General features: G+C 32.0%; 5 protein-coding genes across 7 annotated transcripts; 3 read left to right on the forward strand and 2 right to left on the reverse strand.

Annotated features, from left to right (window-relative positions):
* The first annotated feature begins 257 nt into the window (after positions 1-257).
* Positions 258-6,030, forward strand: LOC106798766 (actin-46). The gene is made up of 4 exons (XM_014775938.1): positions 258-356; positions 5,463-5,499; positions 5,577-5,640; positions 5,754-6,030. Exons 1-4 carry the CDS (start codon positions 258-260, stop codon positions 6,028-6,030), a joined length of 477 nt encoding a protein of 158 aa, XP_014631424.1.
* Positions 6,031-6,207: 177 nt separating this feature from the next.
* On the reverse strand, positions 6,208-9,962 carry LOC106798712 (uncharacterized). Its single transcript, XM_041015344.1, has 3 exons — positions 9,646-9,962; positions 6,974-8,500; positions 6,208-6,888 (listed from the first exon to the last, which is right to left on the reverse strand). Exon 2 carries the CDS (start codon positions 8,496-8,498, stop codon positions 7,467-7,469), a length of 1,032 nt encoding a protein of 343 aa, XP_040871278.1. The 5' UTR covers positions 8,499-8,500; positions 9,646-9,962; the 3' UTR covers positions 6,208-6,888; positions 6,974-7,466.
* LOC113001647 (uncharacterized) lies at positions 6,315-7,329 on the reverse strand. Its single transcript, XM_026128542.1, has 2 exons — positions 7,085-7,329; positions 6,315-6,888 (listed from the first exon to the last, which is right to left on the reverse strand). Exons 1-2 carry the CDS (start codon positions 7,327-7,329, stop codon positions 6,315-6,317), a joined length of 819 nt encoding a protein of 272 aa, XP_025984327.1.
* Positions 9,963-10,683: 721 nt separating the features above from the next.
* Positions 10,684-19,556, forward strand: LOC100796579 (novel plant SNARE 11-like). 3 transcript variants are annotated; one of them, NR_183197.1, is made up of 10 exons: positions 10,684-11,001; positions 11,097-11,189; positions 11,550-11,643; positions 11,761-11,798; positions 11,994-12,082; positions 16,622-16,701; positions 17,554-17,610; positions 17,707-17,791; positions 17,889-17,963; positions 18,708-19,556. NR_183197.1 is itself a non-coding variant. In NM_001319728.2 (10 exons), the coding sequence occupies exons 1-10, from the start codon at positions 10,925-10,927 to the stop codon at positions 18,795-18,797; spliced, it is 786 nt and encodes a 261-aa protein (NP_001306657.1). In that variant the 5' UTR covers positions 10,684-10,924; the 3' UTR covers positions 18,798-19,556. The 3 variants fall into 3 exon arrangements, 1 of the variants encoding a protein (NP_001306657.1); NR_183196.1 differs by having other exon boundaries at positions 17,711-17,799; NM_001319728.2 differs by having other exon boundaries at positions 17,707-17,799.
* LOC102664891 (uncharacterized) lies at positions 12,140-16,242 on the forward strand. The gene is made up of 3 exons (XM_006579595.4): positions 12,140-12,804; positions 13,950-15,476; positions 15,562-16,242. Exon 2 carries the CDS (start codon positions 13,952-13,954, stop codon positions 14,981-14,983), a length of 1,032 nt encoding a protein of 343 aa, XP_006579658.1. The 5' UTR covers positions 12,140-12,804; positions 13,950-13,951; the 3' UTR covers positions 14,984-15,476; positions 15,562-16,242.
* Positions 19,557-24,394: the final 4,838 nt, after the last annotated feature.

Below are 24,394 nucleotides of genomic sequence, written 5' to 3' on the forward strand. Positions count from 1 at the left end.
ATCACCCACTGCAAGCTCGTTGCACCATCGCACCAAGTCAGTGACTTGCTGGCTGCCACCACACTTGGATCCCATTTCCGGTGAGTTTTCTGCTTCTGCACTTGGAATTTGAGAAAATTTAATTTGGGGAAGATTGTCGTGCCACCGCATTCAAGATTTTTTTTTCTGGTTAATTCATGGTGAAGATTGATGTAATTAGAGGATTAGGGCAATTTGGAAGCCATTGGATGGGTTTAAGGGTCTATTAGAAAGCTGTAATGAAGGGGTCGAACCCAGCGTGCGAAGTGAAGGTGAAGCTTGTGAAGGAAGAGGGTGAACTGCAGATAATGGTGACGTTCATTAACAGCGTTGAGGAAGTGATTGATGCGACAACGATGCCGACTCAACATACAAAAACTTGATTCTAGAAAAAGTTCAGCACCTCGAGACGGAGCAAATGTTCTGCGAAGCAAGGGAACCCTAGCCTGTTGTCACCCCTGACGAGGAGCTCTCGCAAATTGCATCCCCTACCAAAGTGCGTTTCCATTTTCTCTCTTTCAATTTTATTTGTTTGGCTTGTAATATTTAAGCATGTGATTAGGCTTTCAAATACAAGCGTCAATTCCTTAAGCATGTGATTAGGAGTTTGAGCCATAAGGCTCTATGTATGGAAGAACATTTGTTTAGAGAATCGATCCGTTAAATAGATCTCTTTACCTTGAAAGATTAGAATTTTACTCTTGAGTGGTGGATAACTTGGACACACTAAAAAGATGGTGGATACCCTGGACACACTAGTGAATTAAATTTAAGTTTGTGTGATTTTGAAGATGGAAGAGTAGTAATGATTTAAAAAGGCGTAGTTCGCAAAATTGTTCTTAGCTTTGTTAGTTCTAGTTATAGGTGTGTGTGCATCATAAGTTGCAGTGGAGAATTTTTTGGATTCATGACATTATAACCAAAGTTCATGGCTATTAGAAAGTTGTGAATAATACATGTGTGTTGTGTGACTATAAGGCTATGACATTATAATTTCGGTCTGGGGAAAATTAAGCAATAAACAACTAAGGTTTTGGTTTTTCATTTTTTTTTAGTTTTTTTATTTTTCAAATTTTCTTTGTATTGTTTGAGGACTTTGGTTGACAAAGTATTAAGTAGGTTGAAGTTGTAATTGTTGAAATGGTCTCTGCATGGTCTATTTTGTCACTTGTGTGGCATGTTGAATTTCTAACAATTTTTTTAGGAGTTATATTGATTTTGTTAGCATGTAAATTTTTCATTCAATATATATAATTTTGAATTTTTTAATATATATCGGGTTAAATCGGATTAACTACTAACTCACCGGTTAAACCACTGATTCACTATCTAGACCGAATCAATGACCGAACCAAATTTCATAACTTTGTTGTCTGATATAGAAATGGAAGAGCAACATTTCTCCACTATGGGTGAATTGTTCAACTAACCTAATCCCCATCAACTTTTGCCTGAAATCTAGTTGTTCATCAAATATAAGTTGGGTGCTTGGGTTCAGCAATAGAGCATTAGACTCTTTCTTAATAATGTATAACTAATGTTTTATATCATTTTATTATATTAAGTATTTTAGTCTATTTTAGGAATATTAAATATTATAATTAAAGGTTTACTTCATTTTTATTCCTAAACTATTTTGGATTTTTGTGCTTTTAGTCTCTAGTTTAAATTTTAATCTTCTAAAGGCCTTTAATTTTTTTCCTTTAATTTCTTCATTTAAGTAACAATATTAACAAATGATGTAAAAATAATGTTGATAGTCCAATAACTTTTTAAGTCATCAAAAAATTTAATAAGATAGTCATATATAATTTTTTGATAAATAATTTGCCATTAATTCAACATTTTCAATTAGTATGATTAAAAACACATTCTGTCCAAAAAGTAAAATGTGACTGTACTTCCTACTTAAATGTAAGGACCAAAAGTAGTAGGGGTGGGAATAGGTCAGGCCGGTCTATAGGGGCCTACGACCTAGCCTACATAAGCCTGACCTGAATTGGCCTATTTAATTAAAAGGTTAGACTCAGACTTTTTTAAAAGCCTATTAAATTAAATAGACCAGACTTAGGCTTATTAAAAAGCCTTATAAGTCTTATAGGTCGGCCTATATATATATATATATACTTATATTATTTTTTGGGTACAATTAATTTTTTTTTGAAACTATTAGACTTGGTTACACATTATTGCTCCATAACTTGTAGACGAAGGATCAAGCTGAATGTTTTGATGATGCCAAAGGTTCACATGTGTCTCAAAGCTTTATTCAAGACAGAGAAATTAAAGATATTCAAGATGAATGATCAAGACAAGTCTCTAGTCTTAGAAAGGGTATATTAAATAGGAGGGGAATTCCAATTGAAGTAGCAAAAGGTTTGACCAAGAAATTTAAGTTAAAAAGTCTTTTACAATAAATTTACTCTCTGGTAATCGATTACCAGAGGATGTAATCGATTACCAGTGACCAAAACTGATTTACAACAGCTATTAAAATTTGAATTCAAAATTTGCACTGTGTAATCGATTACCAGCAGTTTCTGAACATTTTAATTCAAATTTTAAAGCGTGTAATCGATTACACACATACTGTAATCGATTACCAGAGGAGATTTTCAGAAAACATTTTCAACAGTCACATCTTTTTGTGTGGTTCTTGAATGGCTATCAAAGGCCTATATATATGTGACTTGAGATACGAATTTGACAAGAGTTTTGAAGAACAAAAAGGTCTTATCCTCTTAACAAGCAAAATTGTTTTATCCTCTTACAAATTTCTTGGCCAAAACACTTGTGATTCAATAAGGAATTAATTGAGTGCTCAAATTGTTTAATCTATTTCTTTCAAGAGAGATTTCTTCTTTTCTTCTTCTTCATTCTGAAAAGGGATTAGGAGACCGAGGGTCTCTTGTTGTGAAAGAATTCTAAACACAAAGGAAGGATTGTCCTTGTGTGTTTAGAACTTGTAAAAGGAATTTACAAGATAGTGGAACTCTCAAGCGGGTTGCTTGGGGACTGGACGTAGGCACAAGGGTGTGGCTGAACCAGTATAAATCTGAGTTTGCACTTTCTCTTCCCTTAAACTCCTTTATTTATTATTGTTTTATATTCATATTCAAATTGTTCTATTTGAATCAACATTTAAGAAATTCATTATTAAGGGAATTTATAACTTGAATAGAAAGTTAAATAGAATTTTTAATTGTGAAAATAATTTGTAATATCTTAATTCAACCCCCCCTTCTTAAGATATCTGAGGCCACTTGTCCAACATAACTTCTATTCCTATAATCAAGTAAGACTTTAATTACAATTTATGTGTGAGTCATGTGCCCTTTTATATTTCTTATTGTTTTTATTGGCTTTTCTTTTCCTTTAACTTTCCTATTACGTTCCTACTCCAGAGCAAAGGAGTATTAAATATTTAATGTAAAGAAAACTTTTAAAAAGGTTATCAGGTCAAACTAAGCTTTTAAAAAGACCAGATCGAACCAAAATAAAAGCCTTTGATAGGCTAGACTCAGGCCTCAAAAATCAATCGTAGACTAGGCTCAGGTCTTTCAAAGTCTGGTCTGACCTATTTTCACCCCTAAAAAGTAGTAACAAAAAATATGTTGAGAAAAAGTTCAAGAATTTTAAGGGGTCAAAATTTATATTAAAGACTAAAGACATAAATTCAAAAAAAATCATGGATAAAAAATAATAAACCTTATAATCTTTAATAACTATTTTTGCTTTTAATTTATTAATTTTTCTTAAAAATAATTTAGAAAAAGTCAAATTATAACTTATTAAGTAAGTATATAATATTAACTAATCTTATTAATAAATGATAGTAATTTTTAGGTTAAATTTGTAATTTTGTTCCTATGATGGAGTTACTCATGACCTTTTATTTAAGGATAATGAAATAAATTTTTATTTTCTTTAGTTAATTATATAAACACTATTTTATATGTATAACTGGTTAAGAGTTATTATTTTATTTTTAAATTATAAAAATTTATAAATTAAAAATATTTAAAATATAAATCTTTTTAATTTTATTTTATATCATTTTATATGTTTTTAAAATTATAATAAAATAAGAAAAAATTTATATATAATAATTATTAATTTATATTAAAATACATTTTTATAATATAAATTAAATACATGTAAAGTTAAATATTATATTAAATACATGTAAAGTTAAATATTAAATATATTATTTTAATTTATAAATTTTTATTATTCCAAAAAATTAATAACTTTTGATTAATGATACATGTAAAATAGTATTCATAAAATTAACTAAATAAATTAAGTGTCTTAGTGATTTATAAAATTAATCATTTTTTTTATTTTTTTCACTTTATTTAATCTCTTATCACCTAAGTATAATATCAGTGACCTGCATAAGTGTAACATTATGTCAGCGTCAATACATTAACACGTCATATATATTTTACTTTGAATGGTCAACTGGTAAGATGAAATAAAAAAATTAAATAACTTGATTTAAAAATAGGATCATCAAAATTATGGATTTAAAATTAGAACAAACTAAAATTAGAATTTTGCCTAATTTTTATTTATGAAATAACTTGATATTAAATACTTGATTTTCTTGTTAAAAGAATATTCATTTTTATTTTATAGAAAATCTTCGTTCCGAAATATAGCGCACTGGATTGCACACCTTAAACCTTTTGAGTTTTTTTTGAGTGAATAGGCATTTTGGTCCGTGTCTTTATACCCATTTTGCAAATTAGTATATATCTTTTTGAAATGTAAAAAAATAGTCTCTATCTTTACATAAGTGTTGCAAAATAGTCCTTGCCATTAGTGCCACGACTATCTCATTTATGCTTTCTCGTACTCCTTTTGTGCCAACTCATATGCAACTTTTATATGCTCCGAGGAAGATTCTCTTGCCCCGTCCTCCGTAAAGAAACCTTGGTTCCTTGCCTGGGACATTTGAATCTCCGCTATTAAACAAAGCCAAAGCAGTCATCTCTTGAAATTTATCCGCAGCACAAAAATTCATCCAAACAAATCAGACGAAAATGCAAATCGCAGAATCGGTGAACGAAACGCACCTTGCGCGAACGAAACGCAATTTTATAGGGGAAGTGATTAGGTTGTGGAGCAACGGCAACAAGGAGAGTGTTTCGTGAAAGAGCATCAGTGAAGAAGGAAGCTTTTTATATTCAATGAAGAGAGCTAAATGAGAGTGAAATGAAACTCAAATGCAAATGAACTTTCGACTTGGACAACGCCGTTTAGGGTGCGTTTGGTTTCGGGATAAACCTATCCCACGCAATGCGAGACTATTGTGGAAAATGTTGGGAAAGAAAAGAAATTAAATGGTCTCTTTCGGACATCAAACAACGAACATAGAGAAAATGACCCAAATTATGTTTGAGACTTTCAATGTGCCTATCATATATGTTGCAATTCAGGTTGTCTTGTCTCTGTATGCCAGTGGACGAACTACAGGTTTGTTTTTGTGATTGATCTTGGATTTACCATTTTTACTATACTGTGGTCATGTGATTTCAATTGGATTGGGTCAGCTTATTATTTGAATAAATGTTATATGTTGGCTGAGTTCTGGTTTGATTTGAGACAGTGTTCAAGGTTATATGTGGCACATATACATGAGTGGGATATACATGTATTTCCACATTAATTCTTAACGATCGGTATTATTTCCTTATTTTCTTGTCTTTGTTATGTTGACATTAAACAAGTTTTGTGCTTGATTTTGGTGATGGTGTGAGCCACACGGTTCCAATATATGAAGGGTATGTTCTTCCTCGTGCAATTCTTCGGTTGGACCTTGCTGGCCGTGATTTAACAGAGTACTTGGTGAAAATCCTTACTGAGAGAGGATACTCCTTTAGCACCTCTGCCGAAAAGGAAATTGTTCGTGATATGAAGGAGAAATTGGCATATGTGGCCTATGAAGCACCGACACCGACACGGACATCGGACACGACACGGACACAGACACGTGGACACCTGTAATGTCCAAAATGTAGGACACGGACACGGCTATATATATATATATATAATTAAATAAAATAAAATTACATAAAATTAAATATGAGTGATATGCATAAAAGATCTAAATTAAAAATCAAGATTTATATATTCATCATCATCTAAAAAGAACTTTTCCTATGATAATGAGTCACAAAAAAATACTAAAAGACCTCATTATACAATTTGTACGCTTTGTTTCTTTACAAAAAAAAATTATAAAGCAAGATGATGAATTAGCAACTTCAAGTCTTCAAGAATTCCACAAACTAGCAATCATCATTGAAAAAGACACTTTCTAACTCTGGTTCATCTAAAGACAAACTAGCAATTTCAAGAATACCACAATCATTAAGTGATCCAAAATCATCTCTGGCTACATCCCACATTTTAGTTTCCTCTTGATGATATTGTGGAGTATTCCTTGAGAGAAGTCGTAAGTTGCTATGAACAAATACTAAATCTTCAGCTCTATGTGGTGCCATCTTGTTTCTCTTTAAAGAATGGATGAATGAATATGTACTCCAATTCCTTTCACAACATGAAGATGAACAAGGTTGCGCAAGTAGCTTAAGGGCAACCTTTTGAAGTATTGGAGCATTAATGCCATGAACTAGCCACCAAGCTTTTGGATCCATTTGACCTCTATCATTTAAAGAATCAAGATCATCAAAACCTTCTCTTCCATCCGAGAAGTTGGCAAACTCAATATTCACTTTCCTCCTTACATCCATATCAAGAAAGAACCTCTTGAAGCATTTTAATCTTTCACGAGTGAGTTCCAAGTCTTGATGTGGAGGAACTCGATTAGAATCTTCACTTATCCATTCATGACTATAATATCTATAAGTAAAAAGAAATATATACATGATTAAAATTTATGTAATTCTAAAAAAAAAGGTAAGTAAAAAAGTATAGAGTTAATTACCTTGGATTTAAGGAATGAGCTAAACAATGGAGAGGAGTGCTACTCTTAGTCCAACGGTCAATTAATATGGAGTGCACTACCTCATAAAAGGTTGATCCTTCACTCTCCTACTTTCTCTCATATTGATATATGACATTCTTTACCTTTTCAATCATTGAATCCCACATTTCATATACTAGATGGAGAGATGAAGCTTCTGTATCAGTTCTTCTAAGAACATCATAGATAGGGCTAGTGAAAGAAAGAATATAATCAACCTTATCCCACCATTTATCATCCAACAAAGTATCTTTTACAAATTTAGCCTTTGCAACATCATCTTCCTTATAAGAAGACCATTGGTCACTAATGACCATCTCTTGGAGTCCTTTCTTCAATTGCTTGAATCTCTTGAGCATTACAATAGTGGAGGAAAATCTTGTTGGAGCAATGGATAGTAATTTCAATGAATTGAAAATTGATAGTCTCATAGAGTGACTCATGACAAAATTTTTCACAAACATTGCATCATCCGCAATTTGGGTGATCCAAGAACATTCTTCATAAATAACATTGTTTTTTTTTCTGTATTCTTGGCTGCACATATGTTCTTCAAAGCAAGATTTAATGTGTGGACAACACATGGAGTCCAATAGATGGAAGGAAACTCAGCCTCAATTATTAAACCTGTTGCTTTATAAACGACTACATTATCCGTCACTATTTGCACAACATTTGAGTGACCAACCTCCATAATTACCTCCCTCGTAAGTTTGGCAATGAAATCATTGTCTTTGATCTCATTTGAACAATCGATGGCCTTTAAAAACATAGGTTCACTCTCTGTGACAGCCATGAAATTAATAAGAGATCTTCTTTGCGGGTCACTCCATCCATCACTAACAATGCTCACACCCTTCTGGCTCCATGCATTTTTAATTGGTTGTAACAAGTTCTCCACATGTCTCCTCTCATTTTGAAGTAATGTTGTCCTTAATTTATTATAACCTGGAGGTTGGTAACCACTAATCTGATTGTTGGCGGCATAGGCAAACGCCTTCCTATAATGAGGATTTCTTGCTAAATGAAAAGGCAGCCCCGAAGAGTAAAACATCCTAGCAATTTCATGATCAAGTGTCTCTCTAGCTTGCAAATTAAAGGCGTTTTCTACAATTGATGTCTTTCTCTTTTTTGGATCAACACCAAGAGTGTTTGTATCCATTTGGTGTTGAGTAGAAACCGGAGGCAATGATACAAATTTTGTTTTTGACTTCTCCACCCTTAATGTTGCCTCATTGTTTATCTTCTTTAAATCTATAAGTCTGTCAATTGTTACCTTTTGACAAACTCTAACTCCCTTTCCAGTCATCTTCAACAAGTGTGCCCTCACTCTAGTGTAAGATCCATTAAAGGTAAAATCACAAATATTGCATTTTATCTCATAATTTCCACCACCACCTACACTTTTTATCTTTGTAACATAGGTCCATAAAGGTTTGGTATCATCATCTTGTTCTTTAGCTTGACTAGGACTAGAAGCACTCATCTCTACAACAATTTAAAAAAATTAAAAATCAATGTAAACAATTTCTAAGTAAAAAACAAACAACAAAAGCAATTTCTAATCAATGTTGTTCTTGTCTTATTGGCCATGTTGTAGCTTAATTTTATTCAAAATAGGACTATTCAAAATAATTTTAGTTTTTGTAAATTATATTTGTTTTATTTTTTATTTTTAAACAATTTAGATACTTTTTTAGCAAATAATTTTTTTAAGAATAAATAAGAAAATAAAAAAATCACAAAACTCAAGGCTTTATTTTTTATTTGCTAACAAGCTACAATAAAATAATAAAAGTTAAGGTAGGGGAAACTGAATAGTATATTTCAATTGATGCCCCACACCTACTTGGACTTGTATAATAATAATCTTTGTGTTGTACTTTAAAGCTCCATTATTATTTGTGTTTTTATTTTCCATCTTCATTTATTATTTTTAATATTTTCTGTATAATTTTTTTAAAACCAAAAAACAGATTTAAACTAATGTGACAATTTTATAATTAAAAAGTAAATAAAAAAATAAAAACACAAGTAAACCCTTAAAATTTTAATTGAAGAAAAAGTAAAATTTCAATCCTACAAAAATATGTTAACATCCACCCATTTATTTTATTTAGAAAATATGATAATTGTTGTAAAGTGCTTGAGGCCACTTTTAAACGTTTGATTCAAATGGCACAACTTTTATTTAGAAAATATGATCATTGCTGTAACGTGCTTGAGGGCTGAGGCTACCTTTGAATTGAATTATTAAGATAACGCTAATAAAATGAAAAAGAATGATAAAAGAGGAACGTATTTACTATCTTCATAATTTATATCAAATGGCACAACAAAACAAAAAACTATCTAAATAAAATAATAAAAATAAACTCTCTTGTAACCAGTGCACATGGCATTGGGTATTGGGTACCACTGCACATGGAAAGAGAAAGGGAGAGAATACCATAAAATCAGAAACCATACAGCACAAAAGCATCAATTGAAATTAGAAATTTAGAAACCATAAAACCAGGCAAAAGCATCAATGGAACGGGGAAACAACAGAGGCTAGAGAGAAAACTCAGAAACATGGAGGCGATGGAGCAGATGAGATCATGAGAAAACTCAGAAAAGAAAGAAGGGCTTACCTGCAAAGGGGGAAACGGAGGCGGCGACGTGGAGGTTCGCTTGCGGCAAAGAGAAGACGTGATTTTCGTTTTAGGTAAGTATTTTTTAAATAAATAATAAAATATTTGGTTGGACCGCGTTTGGACGCGCGTGTCCACTTTTTGGGCCGCGTCCGATCACGCGTTTTCTGCATCCAGCCGTGTCCGGCGACAGCGGCGGCAACGGACACCGCGTCGCACCGGAGTCGCACCCGTTTGTGTGTCCAGTGTGTCTCCGACGCGGGACGCGGCACTTCGGCGGCGTGTCCGTGCTTCATAGTATGTGGCCCTTGATTTTGAACAAGAAATGGAGACTACTAAGAGTTGTTCTGCAATGGAAAAGAGCTATGAATTGCTTAGCACATACTGCTGCAACCTTTCAGACTAGAAACATGAAAGAGCAAGCTAACAACAACAGCTTAGCATCATAAGAAATAAAAAAAATCCTTGGACAAGGACTTCTTTTTCTCTCGTTACTGAGCATATTGAACAAACGGAACACTTTTCATTTGAATGGTATTGTTAACAAATGCAATGATGGATAAATTAACTAAATAGTTTGAAAAACATTCATACCTCAAGGTCTCGGAGCCAATGCAACAGCGATGCATCCTTTTCTCCTTGGTTATCTCTTGTCACATGGATTTATTTACGGGGACAACAAAGACTTGTCACATGAACACATGACTAATAGTGTAAATTAAATTTTAACAATAGAAACTTACTTGAACAACAAATATAAAGATATGACTATTTTTTACATTTCAATAAAATAAAAATTAATTTATAAAATGACTATAAAGACAAAAACCAATACTTATATATATATATATATATATATATATATATATATATATTTTTTTTTTATGTCCCAACAACAACAACCAGCCTTATCAACACCCCCACCGCAATAACAGCAATGAACCAATCACAGGTGACAGAACACGTTAACAAAACAATTATTAGAAAATAATTAGAAAAAAACAACTCACAAAGTTGTTGCTGTAAAAAAAATTAAAAAATCACGAATCACGAATCACGAATCACGAATCGAGGGAATAAGAGGGAAGAAGAGAAAACGACCCAATGTTTTTGGTTTGTTCCCCGTAAGTAACTGTGCAGGAAGAAGATCCTTCTCACCCAAACCAAATGCCGCAGCAGCAGCAGCAGCAGCGCGCTGTTTGGTACCAACGCAAAATCTAACCCGCATTCCTCTGTGTCATCCAAACAACCCCTCCGCCTCAGATCTCGCCTCGAGAACATGGATCAGTTGTCGGCGATCAGCGAGGACCTGGCCGAGATCGACGGACACATCGCCGACAATTTCCGCGCCCTATCGTCAGAATCTTCACCTTCTTCTTCTCATTCATTTCGTTTTCATGTTCCATTCCTACGTTGTTGTTTTCTGATCGGTGTAATGTTGTTGGTTGCAGAAATGGATTTCAGAAGTTGGAGAAAATTAAGGATTCCAATAGACAGACCAGGCAGTTGGAAGACCTCACCGAGAAATTGCGAGAATGTAAACGGTAATTCTCACCTTTCACATCCCACATTTTATTTTAACAAAATTATAAACGAGTTTCGATGTTGTTGTTCATGAATCACGTATTGATATTGCGTTTTTGTGTCCCATTGGTGCAAATTACGTGCAAGAGAGCCGTAGATTGTTCGTTTTGTAGGTTGGTCAACGTGTGTCACCATTTTCAGATCTGTAATGAAAATTTGTCACCAGAAACCTTTGTATGGTGTGCGATTTTGATCTGTGTTTCAAAGCCTGGTTATGTGATCTTCCTGAACAGCATTTGGCATTGGAAGCGTACCTCGGATTTGAGGTTTTGCCGTCACTGCTAACTCGAGTGTGTGTTTGGTTGGATCTAATTTTGCAGGCTTATTAAGGAGTTCGATAAAGAAGTCAAAACATTGGAGAATAGCTTTGATAGAGAAACCAACAAAATGTTGAATGAGAAAAAGCAGTCAATGGTGAGATGTTTATAGATGTTTTCTCCGTTGATATCTCAATTGCTGCTGCTTCATATTTTAAGGTTTATTGGTTTCCATATCAACCTTACTAACAAGCATTTTCCATTATTTTTGCAGATCAAAGAGTTGAACTCATATGTTGGTTTGAAAAAGCAGTAAGTGAAAACATCATATTAGTTATCGATCTTTGCCTGTTTGTCAGGGGTGGATATTTCTTGCTTGTATTATATACCTTCAGCTTCCTTAACATGTCAATTATCATCAAATCAAAATCATTATGTTCTTGCACGAGTGGGATGTTTTCCTTGATATCATTGACCGATTACTGAATGTGTTGTATTGCAATGCAGGTATGCTACAAATATTGAGAATAAACGAATTGAACTCTTTGAGGGGCCCAATGAAGGTTACACAGAAGAAAATGGCTTGCTAGCATCCTGTAAGCATACTGATTTCTTCATAATCGGTTGTGCTGGTATTCATGTATCTTAATTCTAAACTCGTTTTCTGCAGTCAAATAAATGGAAGTCAATAATTGTTTTTGTTTTACTTACTGGGACATTCTTGATAGAACAGCCTTAGTATATGATTTGTCAACCAATACATATTTATAGTTCTTATTCTAGGCTGAAGATGTTTTCTGTTCCTGTCTGGCCCTGCTTTGATCTTTTTCATTTTTTGATAAATGTTTTTCCAAAGCTTTGATAGAAAGCATAATTAGAAAGAAATGTCCCAACCATTTTTGCTTGTACTTTTGTTTCCCAAGAGAAGCACTAATTTCTTGCTGCTCTTTTAATGGCATATTTTCTTGCCTTTTCTGTCACAAAAAAGCACATCTATATTTTGGTCAACTGCCTAAAAAGCTATGAAGCACGGACACGCCGCCGAAGTGCCGCGTCCCGCGTCGGAGACACACTGGACACACAAACGGGTGCGACTCCGGTGCGACGCGGTGTCCGTTGCCGCCGCTGTCGCCGGACACGGCTGGATGCAGAAAACGCGTGATCGGACGCGGCCCAAAAAGTGGACACGCGCGTCCAAACGCGGCCCAACCAAATATTTTATTATTTATTTAAAAAATACTTACCTAAAACGAAAATCACGTCTTCTCTTTGCCGCAAGCGAACCTCCACGTCGCCGCCTCCGTTTCCCCCTTTGCAGGTAAGCCCTTCTTTCTTTTCTGAGTTTTCTCATGATCTCATCTGCTCCATCGCCTCCATGTTTCTGAGTTTTCTCTCTAGCCTCTGTTGTTTCCCCGTTCCATTGATGCTTTTGCCTGGTTTTATGGTTTCTAAATTTCTAATTTCAATTGATGCTTTTGTGCTGTATGGTTTCTGATTTTATGGTATTCTCTCCCTTTCTCTTTCCATGTGCAGTGGTACCCAATACCCAATGCCATGTGCACTGGTTACAAGAGAGTTTATTTTTATTATTTTATTTAGATAGTTTTTTGTTTTGTTGTGCCATTTGATATAAATTATGAAGATAGTAAATACGTTCCTCTTTTATCATTCTTTTTCATTTTATTAGCGTTATCTTAATAATTCAATTCAAAGGTAGCCTCAGCCCTCAAGCACGTTACAGCAATGATCATATTTTCTAAATAAAAGTTGTGCCATTTGAATCAAACGTTTAAAAGTGGCCTCAAGCACTTTACAACAATTATCATATTTTCTAAATAAAATAAATGGGTGGATGTTAACATATTTTTGTAGGATTGAAATTTTACTTTTTCTTCAATTAAAATTTTAAGGGTTTACTTGTGTTTTTATTTTTTTATTTACTTTTTAATTATAAAATTGTCACATTAGTTTAAATCTGTTTTTTGGTTTTAAAAAAATTATACAGAAAATATTAAAAATAATAAATGAAGATGGAAAATAAAAACACAAATAATAATGGAGCTTTAAAGTACAACACAAAGATTATTATTATACAAGTCCAAGTAGGTGTGGGGCATCAATTGAAATATACTATTCAGTTTCCCCTACCTTAACTTTTATTATTTTATTGTAGCTTGTTAGCAAATAAAAAATAAAGCCTTGAGTTTTGTGATTTTTTTATTTTCTTATTTATTCTTAAAAAAATTATTTGCTAAAAAAGTATCTAAATTGTTTAAAAATAAAAAATAAAACAAATATAATTTACAAAAACTAAAATTATTTTGAATAGTCCTATTTTGAATAAAATTAAGCTACAACATGGCCAATAAGACAAGAACAACATTGATTAGAAATTGCTTTTGTTGTTTGTTTTTTACTTAGAAATTGTTTACATTGATTTTTAATTTTTTTAAATTGTTGTAGAGATGAGTGCTTCTAGTCCTAGTCAAGCTAAAGAACAAGATGATGATACCAAACCTTTATGGACCTATGTTACAAAGATAAAAAGTGTAGGTGGTGGTGGAAATTATGAGATAAAATGCAATATTTGTGATTTTACCTTTAATGGATCTTACACTAGAGTGAGGGCACACTTGTTGAAGATGACTGGAAAGGGAGTTAGAGTTTGTCAAAAGGTAACAATTGACAGACTTATAGATTTAAAGAAGATAAACAATGAGGCAACATTAAGGGTGGAGAAGTCAAAAACAAAATTTGTATCATTGCCTCCGGTTTCTACTCAACACCAAATGGATACAAACACTCTTGGTGTTGATCCAAAAAAGAGAAAGACATCAATTGTAGAAAACGCCTTTAATTTGCAAGCTAGAGAGACACTTGATCATGAAATTGCTAGGATGTTTTACTCTTCGGGGCTGCCTTTTCATTTAGCAAGAAATCCTCATTATAGGAAGGCGTTTGCCTATGCCGCCAACAATCAGATTAGTGGTTACCAACCTCCAGGTTATAATAAATTAAGGACAACATTACTTCAAAATGAGAGGAGACATGTGGAGAACTTGTTACAACCAATTAAAAATGCATGGAGCCAGAAGGGTGTGAGCATTGTTAGTGATGGATGGAGTGACCCGCAAAGAAGATCTCTTATTAATTTCATGGCTGTCACAGAGAGTGAACCTATGTTTTTAAAGGCCATCGATTGTTCAAATGAGATCAAAGACAATGATTTCATTGCCAAACTTACGAGGGAGGTAATTATGGAGGTTGGTCACTCAAATGTTGTGCAAATAGTGACGGATAATGTAGTCGTTTATAAAGCAACAGGTTTAATAATTGAGGCTGAGTTTCCTTCCATCTATTGGACTCCATGTGTTGTCCACACATTAAATCTTGCTTTGAAGAACATATGTGCAGCCAAGAATACAGAAAAAAAAACAATGTTATTTATGAAGAATGTTCTTGGATCACCCAAATTGCGGATGATGCAATGTTTGTGAAAAATTTTGTCATGAGTCACTCTATGAGACTATCAATTTTCAATTCATTGAAATTACTATCCATTGCTCCAACAAGATTTTCCTCCACTATTGTAATGCTCAAGAGATTCAAGCAATTGAAGAAAGGACTCCAAGAGATGGTCATTAGTGACCAATGGTCTTCTTATAAGGAAGATGATGTTGCAAAGGCTAAATTTGTAAAAGATACTTTGTTGGATGATAAATGGTGGGATAAGGTTGATTATATTCTTTCTTTCACTAGCCCTATCTATGATGTTCTTAGAAGAACTGATACAGAAGCTTCATCTCTCCATCTAGTATATGAAATGTGGGATTCAATGATTGAAAAGGTAAAGAATGTCATATATCAATATGAGAGAAAGTAGGAGAGTGAAGGATCAACCTTTTATGAGGTAGTGCACTCCATATTAATTGACCGTTGGACTAAGAGTAGCACTCCTCTCCATTGTTTAGCTCATTCCTTAAATCCAAGGTAATTAACTCTATACTTTTTTACTTACCTTTTTTTTTAGAATTACATAAATTTTAATCATGTATATATTTCTTTTTACTTATAGATATTATAGTCATGAATGGATAAGTGAAGATTCTAATCGAGTTCCTCCACATCAAGACTTGGAACTCACTCGTGAAAGATTAAAATGCTTCAAGAGGTTCTTTCTTGATATGGATGTAAGGAGGAAAGTGAATATTGAGTTTGCCAACTTCTCGGATGGAAGAGAAGGTTTTGATGATCTTGATTCTTTAAATGATAGAGGTCAAATGGATCCAAAAGCTTGGTGGCTAGTTCATGGCATTAATGCTCCAATACTTCAAAAGGTTGCCCTTAAGCTACTTGCGCAACCTTGTTCATCTTCATGTTGTGAAAGGAATTGGAGTACATATTCATTCATCCATTCTTTAAAGAGAAACAAGATGGCACCACATAGAGCTGAAGATTTAGTATTTGTTCATAGCAACTTACGACTTCTCTCAAGGAATACTCCACAATATCATCAAGAGGAAACTAAAATGTGGGATGTAGCCAGAGATGATTTTGGATCACTTAATGATTGTGGTATTCTTGAAATTGCTAGTTTGTCTTTAGATGAACCAGAGTTAGAAAGTGTCTTTTTCAATGATGATTGCTAGTTTGTGGAATTCTTGAAGACTTGAAGTTGCTAATTCATCATCTTGCTTTATAATTTTTTTTTGTAAAGAAACAAAGCGTACAAATTGTATAATGAGGTCTTTTAGTATTTTTTTGTGACTCATTATCATAGGAAAAGTTCTTTTTAGATGATGATGAATATATAAATCTTGATTTTTAATTTAGATCTTTTATGCATATCACTCATATTTAATTTTATGTAATTTTATTTTATTTAATTTATATATATATATATATAGCCGTGTCCGTGTCCTACATTTTGGACATTACAGGTGTCCACGTGTCTGTGTCCGTGTCGTGTCCGATGTCCGTGTCGGTGTCGGTGCTTCATAGCTAAAAAGCGTCAAAAACATTTTTATAAAGAAAGTAAAATAAAAAACAAGCTGTTGTGGATTTCATAGCATGACCAAATAGAATTAAGTTTTTTACCGGTGTGGTTAATGTAGACCATTTATGACTTATTACAGCAATGACAAATGAACAGCTAATGGATCATGGGAATCGGATGATGGATGAGACAGATCAAGCCATTGAAAGGGGGAAAAAGGTTGGCTTATTTCTTGAGTATTACTTCTTTTAAAATATGCAGTGTTCAACAAATTTGTTTATAGTTTGTTATTGATTTTTCTAGTCCAAGGAAGTAAAGGAACCCAGAGTGAAAATTGAAATGACTAGGTTCCACATGTTTCTTTATAACTAGAAGAAAGTTATGAAAAATACTGGGACACTAAGTCATTGTTACATCTTTCTTTTGTGTTCTTATTTTCTGTCCTGCTGTGGTCTTGTTTGTTTCCTATTGTTTATGTTTATGTGATACTTGCTCGGTATTTTGCTTCCTATAATATCTTCACTACATGTTCTTTCTCAATTTAATTGACATATGCATTCTGAATTTGTTGGGTGTCTTAAATTGACATTATGCCTTGAATCTTGCTTTTGTCCATTCACATTTTCTTTATCATCTTCTCTGTTTGAATTCTTCTGGTTCTTCAGGGTATTGTAAAATCACAAGATCAATGAAACGAAAGAAGAAAAAGTGTGGGGGAGAAAGAATATTAATCATTTTTCATGTTCAAAAGAAGCATATCTTTTTTGTCTTTAAGATGCTGTAAGGTTTTATATGACGTATCTTAGACCAAGTGTAGCAATTAGCGAAGTTATCCACGTACATTGTTGGATTTGACATAGAAAAGATGTGAATTTCATGTGTAACTAACGTTATGGCTCCAATTGAACTCTCTGTCCCATGCCCTTTGGAAGTTGTGAAAGGGAAATGAAACATTCTAGATGATGTTTAATTTGAAGATTTCTGGACATTTAACTTTTGCTGCCCTTCTGGTTAAAAAGGGAAATTTTGCTAACAGAAAGTTTATTGCTGTGTATCCCTTTGCATTAATAGGTAGTTCAAGACACAATAAATGTTGGTACAGATACTGCAGCAGCTCTTAAGGCTCAGGTATGAATCTTATGCCTAGTCCCACACCTCAGAATCAACTGAGAAAAAAAGCTTGAATTTGCCATGTGAACTAAGGGTACACTCTTCTATGTCTAGACAGAACAAATGAGTAGAGTTGTCAATGAGCTGGATTCAATCCATTTCTCTATGAAGAAAGCCTCTAAATTGGTCAAGGAAATTGGTAGGCAGGTCGATTTCTACAGAATCCACATCATTCCATTGCAATATAGTTAATAGTTGTGAACCATTCATCTAACTTAAAGGTGTTTTTGTAATAGGTTGCTACTGACAAGTGTATAATGGCGCTTCTTTTCCTTATCGTCATTGGAGTAATTGCAATCATTATTGTAAAGGTACAAGAAGTTTACTTTTTAATTCTTATGGTTTGGTTCAGAACTCTTATCCTCTATTGTTGTTGTATTTCTAGGTGAATTTATTGGTCCAAGTGATTTTTTTTTCTTATGGTAGAAATTCCTTGACAGTATGTTAAAATTTATGTTGCTTACTGAGCATAATATATGTATTTATTGATTAACCATGAAAAACAAAATTTCCATTTCCAAGTCTTCACTGGATACAGGTTTTGATGCCTTTCTACAGATCTATAGCTTCATAGTTTTTGTATTTTTGATGTCATGCAAGGTTCATTTTTTTGTTATTGATCCATGCAGCCATGTCACAATTATCATAAGAAATTACTCTCAAAATCTATTTGAAGTATGTTTGGAAAAGATTGTTTTTACCACTACAGTGCAAAAAAAAAAAAAAAAAAACTAGTCCCAGTGCACTTTATTTGAAAGGAGTTTCGTACTTCATCCTCCGAAATGCCAGTGGCATTGTAAATTTTAAACGAACATATCCTCGGGGTTTTTAACAGATGGTGAAAGAAAGTTCTAAAAATCGAATATAGTTATGAATGTGACAGTTATAAATGCCATTTTTCTTGTGTAATAAGGTTTCGTTTTACAGCATAGTAGAACTAAGCTCTGGAAGCTGCCTTTGCTACGTATTGCCAAGCTGTTTATTTTTACTGATTAAATCTTCTGATAGTGCTCGGATTATTATGACTTACTGTAATAACTTTTTCAAAATTTCAGCTTGTGCACCCAGACAACAAGGACATTCGCGACATTCCAGGACTAGCTCCTCCAGTTCAGAACCGAAGACTGCTTTGGAGTCACAATTGAGGAATTAAAATGAACATAGTGATGACTGATGAGCTTATGACAAATGCGTTGGGGACACTAGAGATTAAAATGAACATGTTTATGACTTCATCAAATTGATTTGATGCTCTTTGGTTTGATGGTGATGACATTGGCTGCTGCTGTTGCTAGAAACAGGGTTGCCAACAATTGAGTTTGTTATTACATAAAAGAGAAGGGTTGGTTGGCCTGAGGCATGATATAGAACGTGGGTCTCTAAGCATGCACATTTGATTTTTTCTGAACCATTTTTCTAAATAGGTTCCGTCTATCGAATCATAGGGAAAGCCAAACAAAAGAGCCCTCTGAGATTATTTGTTGTCAATTTTGTAATATACGCTCGCTTTTACTGTAAACCTTCAGTTCTTAAAATCTACCTGGTATCATGAGTATTATCAATTTATAATATAAGCACATGTTTATGTTGTTTTAATTTACAAATAATTTTATATTGGTTGAGATCCCGTTACCCCATGATTGGCGACGCAGGGACTAAAGAAAAGTGGCTCCTAGGATGACTTTTTGAGAGGTATATGGTAATTTTCCACGTTGACTGAGGATCCTTGTAGGGACTAGAGACCGTGGACTGTGGTCCATTTGGGGTCATGAGTTGGACAACTTTTTTCTTGGAGAGACGGTGACAAAAAATTTTACCGTGTAAAGAGTGTTTATTCATGTGCCAACTACTCGTGATTGAGCTAGTTGTTGTTTCAAGCTGGCAATAAAGATGAAGTGATATAATCTTACATTTTTGGTAGCTGTAATATTCTCGGAACCTAATACGATTGGGATGGTAACTCTAACCACATTCTTCGCAATTGTTTTCTGTATTTCTACTATTATTTCTTGTATTTCCTATTACATTTCAAAAACATGATTCCTAAATGCAAATTTATATTTTAGAATAGACTTTTCGAAATATCATAAGTAAAGGAAACAAAAGTAAGAGTGCATGAAACAACATCCCACATTCTGAGTTTATATGCAAAAAATTCACAAATAGCTAGGATTAATACCCATTCGATCAAAATGGATCCATAGTCATATTTATCTACAAATGTTAGGGGAGATGAGTGAGGATATAAGTACTTATTATAGGATCCAATCTGCTCCATACTCCCACCTATTATATATGTATAATAGTTTAATTAAAAATATAATATATATTTATAATTATACTTTTATTAATTATTAATTTAATTACTAAAATATAGTATTGATAGAAAATTGTGCAGGTCCTAAATGGTTCTTTCCGTTGAAGTCCCTTTTCTTTAGTCCCTGGGTTTTCATACTAAATACCAAGCAGATCCTACAACCCATGTGGAATATGTCATCATATTCTTCATCATAAATCTTTTTTGGTATGAAAACTTCTCAGGAATAACGCCCTTATTCTTAATGTGCTTGACTACATTTTTTTTTCACATGCTGTTTTTGAATAAAATGAATTAGATATGTTTTTGAATAAAAAGATTTGGATGAATAAAAAGGAAAAAAGAAGAAGAGGAAAAAGTGAAAAGATTACTTTAACCTGATGTTTCTAATGTAAGAACAAAAAGAATTGGATCCATGTCCAAGAGAAGCTACCATTTGTTGCTTCAACATATGTTTATTCCTTTTGTAATGTTAAAGGGTATATGAAACGTGAAGGCAAACATCAGTACGGACACAGACTGATTGAAGATAGACAAATGTATCCTGTTATTTTAATAATTCATGTGTATTTTTCTTAAAATTTTATATTTTATATCCTTAATTTTATGTGTTTGAACTCCCTAACTTATTATCATTTGAGAGTAAGCAAACTACAGTCTCTTATTCTAATAAAATCATAAATATTTATTTTAAAATTTTATATTCTACACTTATTTTTTCATACCGAATCATTTTCTCATTTTTATATCTTAGATTTGTTTTTTAAAATAATTTTCTCCCACTATCGGATGTTAGATTTGCCACTGTCGGTACATCTTTTTTTCCAAATTTTGACGTCCAATTAAGTATTAACATATATACCTGACGCCAAACAAACACACATAGTATTTGTATAAATCATTCTATTTCTGTAGGTAACCTACATTAATTACATAGCTACTTAGTGATTGAACAAACTATTCAGGTAACTATTTGTTTCAGTATCAACAAGTGTTCTTTGTATTAAATGAGTAATTTTTATTTTGAGTGAAAAAATTGAGTAGTTAAATTTACATAGAAAAGAGTAAATTTAAAGTATAAATAGTTAAGATTTAAGATCAAAAGTTTAAAAATAATTAAAATTTAAACTTGAGAATTTAAAACTTTAGCACAAAAGAATATTTAATTATAAAAAAAGAAATATCAGTGCAAAAGTAAAATATTTTTTTTAATAATCTGTAAATTTTTAAAATATTAAAAAATGCTAAATAACATCAAAGTAACATGTTACAAAGAGAAAAAAAAACTATAATAAAAAAGTCTATTAAAAACTCAAACTTATAATATAAAAATTATTTTACAATATTTCAACCAAATTTTTGGAGAAACATAATTGTTTTCTCCACGAATAATTAACGACTAGTACGCAAAGTTTCATTAATAATGAGAAAAGGCTACCAAAATAAATAATTAGATGGGACTTTTTTTCCTTCGAGTTTTTATTTTTTTTAATAAGAGGTATCTTGGATTTCTTATTTGACACCCAATTAATCTTCTCCCACCATGTTGGTTCATTTTAGAGTAAAGTAGTATTTTAGTTGGGATTTCATGTCAAGCCAAAAATTGAACCCAAATCATAATTAAAAGACTCAAGTGTCCAACCATTAATGTCTAACAATTTTATTACTTTTAGGTTTTTACTGTTAACCTCCAAAAGTAACATTGAATTTATCATAACTAATGGAACTACAGCGGAGGGGTTCAATGTACAATAAAATGGAATAGATTTGTGCTGTTTTGTTAATATAATAAGGTCATGTTTAAATTTAATTTATGTCTATTTCTATTTTGGTAGACATAAAATTAGCCAATTTATTGAATCTGTTTTTTTTTTTTTCTCTCGTTACTTTGTCATTGAACTGGAAATTGCGAGCATTCATCTTGTTACCAGAATTTAAGTATTGGTTTAAAGTTTAGCACGGGATTTTTTTGTTAAATTAATACTATTATATGTTATAGAATATTAAGTTATATATTTAATATACTCTTTATATCTTGCATGAGCCTGAGGAGTCATCTGATCATATCCATCTTTCCAGTTCATCAAAAAATATTTGCATCCTATTTATATCTTGCATAAATTCTTGAACCAGATTTTCCTCCCAAGCAAACCAACACCTTATCCAATTTAATGACCAAACCTATGACCTATACACCCACTACCCCATGTTACCAAAACATCATCTTTTTTAATTGGAGTTTAATTAGGAATATCCTTTCATATTTTTGTGCCAATGTTTCTCCACCCGCCCAAGTGTCATGCCAAAAGCTAATAGGGTTTCCCACTCCCACTCCCCATATCTCCCTCTCATTAAACCAACAACTCGAGTTCCCTCCCCCCTAAAAAGGCTTTTCAAATCCCTTCTCTAAATAAACATATATTGACCCTTCACACCTCTCTAACCACCTCCACCCTCTCTACACCAAAGTAAATATTTTTGGTGAAAGAAAGCTCACTTCCACTTTGCTAGCAACACCTCATTGAAAGTAAAAATGTCTTTAATGGAAAAATTGATAATTTGTTTCAACTCTTAGAAATCTCGAAATAAATTTTTAACATCAACACAATTGTTGTATCTTGTGTACTAAATGTATAAATTAAGGAGTTAAAAATGATTTTTTTATGTAATTAATGTTTGTATTATTAATATAAAAATATTGCGTATTTAGTATTTTATTTATTTATTTATTTATATGCGCGTATGAAAGAAAAATATCTCGAAAAGTTCAGTTATATATAAGGACGTCAAAAAGCCTATCAAATACTCTATGATTCCTTAATAATAATAAAAAGCGTAACAATGGCTGTCTGACTGAATACTAAGGCTTTGCTATTTTTAGGTGCACGGCATTCTTGAAAAGTGAAAAAAAAAATCCAGCAAATTTTGTTATTATTTTGAACGTGAATCATTCTACAATGGAATATTTTCTTAATTATTAAAAACTGGTAAATATTAATAATAGTAAAGTATGTATATTTTGTTTATTACTATTTTATAAAATTATTTAAAAATATTGAAAACTTAATTTTGTACAAACTGATCATCCAAAATTCAGTTTGATGGAACTTCGTAAAACAAAAAAGTCCATGTATAGCAAGATGGAAAGAAGACCAATAAAAAGGTAAAACTAACATTAATATTAATTTTAATTTTACAAAATTAATATTTTTTCCGTCTATTTTAGGTTGTTTTATACAAGAAAAACTAATAAATGATAAAAGAGATTGATATTTTATAAAACTAACCTTATTAAATAAATAGACGAAAGAAAATGGTATTAATATTAAATTTAAAATCTAAAATAACATTTATTAGAAATATTTGTGAAAAAAAATTAATGTTACTTAAAAAAAGTCAAATATCATACTTATTTTGAATTTTTTTAAAATATAACACTTAATGGAAGTAGTATTATTTACTAGTTCATTAATAATGTAAAATTCATTATATGTAATTTTTAAATATCGTATGCAATATTATTTTTTGAAATATATTAAAGGAGGACTAAAAGCCTCTTAGGACACAAAGTGTGAGTTGAATAAACTCTTACAGCACCCAGCTAGGGGCAAACTCAAGCACATGATAACTATCCCAATGATCCAACACATGCTTTGCCAAGCCATCCCTTACCTGGTTAGCTTTCCTCATAACATGATTCCAAATCAATTCGCATAGTATCACCCTTTATAGCTAAAAGAGAATTAATATCAAATTTATTTGCCCTAACAATTATCAAAATTATTAAAAAAAAGAGTAAAACAATGGGATTTATGTTTTAGATTGCAATTTGCAGTATATACTCACTCTTATAAATCAATTAATTGAAAATGTTAACATTAATAATGCTCTACTATTATGCGGCAGAAAATGTTGTTTACTGATTCTCCAACAGTGCAGCTGCTATCCACAAATGTTTTTTAAATAATAAAATAGTTGAAGTTGAATTCTACTAATAAAGTCACTCGTGGCATCCATAATACTATGAAAATTTCAATGCCCTACTTCCTGAATAGAACCTGTGTGTGAGTCTATCACCATTTTGTTATTTTATCTAAATTTAAGTGATGTTTTCTCTGGAATTATATATAACCCTAAAAAAACTTAAATAATATAAATAAATTTAATTAAATTTATCCTATTTAATACTATGATTCCTAATATAATTTTTCAAAAATAGTCTTATAATCTTATATTTGGAACTTAAATAATATAAGTAAATCTAATTAATTTTATCTTATTTAATGTTATTATTTTTAAAATATTTTTCATTTAATTTTAATTTTATTTTCAATAATTTCTTTTTATTTATGATATCAAATTTTAATGAATAATATTTTAAAAATAACCTTATTTTTTTAATTAATATTATTAAAATTAAATAAT

Source organism: Glycine max, chromosome 5 (genome assembly GCF_000004515.6).
Source record: "Glycine max cultivar Williams 82 chromosome 5, Glycine_max_v4.0, whole genome shotgun sequence".
In the NCBI taxonomy this organism is placed as follows: Eukaryota; Viridiplantae; Streptophyta; class Magnoliopsida; order Fabales; family Fabaceae; genus Glycine; species Glycine max.

Bases quoted from the DNA above. Each gene is read 5' to 3' on its own strand.
- LOC106798766 (XM_014775938.1), top strand. From the start codon at position 258: ATGAAGGGGTCGAACCCAGCGTGCGAAGTGAAGGTGAAGCTTGTGAAG. The intron at 5,500-5,576 runs GTTTGTTTTTGT...GGATTGGGTCAG, and splicing joins TGCCAGTGGACGAACTACAG to CTTATTATTTGAATAAATGT. The intron at 5,641-5,753 runs GTTATATGTGGC...ACATTAAACAAG, and splicing joins GATTTGAGACAGTGTTCAAG to TTTTGTGCTTGATTTTGGTG.
- LOC113001647 (XM_026128542.1), bottom strand. From the start codon at position 7,329: ATGGTCATTAGTGACCAATGGTCTTCTTATAAGGAAGATGATGTTGCA. The intron at 6,889-7,084 runs GTAGGAGAGTGA...TTTTACTTATAG, and splicing joins ATATATCAATATGAGAGAAA to ATATTATAGTCATGAATGGA.
- LOC106798712 (XM_041015344.1), bottom strand. From the start codon at position 8,498: ATGAGTGCTTCTAGTCCTAGTCAAGCTAAAGAACAAGATGATGATACC.
- LOC100796579 (NM_001319728.2), top strand. From the start codon at position 10,925: ATGGATCAGTTGTCGGCGATCAGCGAGGACCTGGCCGAGATCGACGGA. The intron at 12,083-16,621 runs GTAAGCATACTG...GACTTATTACAG, and splicing joins AAATGGCTTGCTAGCATCCT to CAATGACAAATGAACAGCTA. The intron at 17,964-18,707 runs GTACAAGAAGTT...TCAAAATTTCAG, and splicing joins TTGCAATCATTATTGTAAAG to CTTGTGCACCCAGACAACAA.
- LOC102664891 (XM_006579595.4), top strand. From the start codon at position 13,952: ATGAGTGCTTCTAGTCCTAGTCAAGCTAAAGAACAAGATGATGATACC.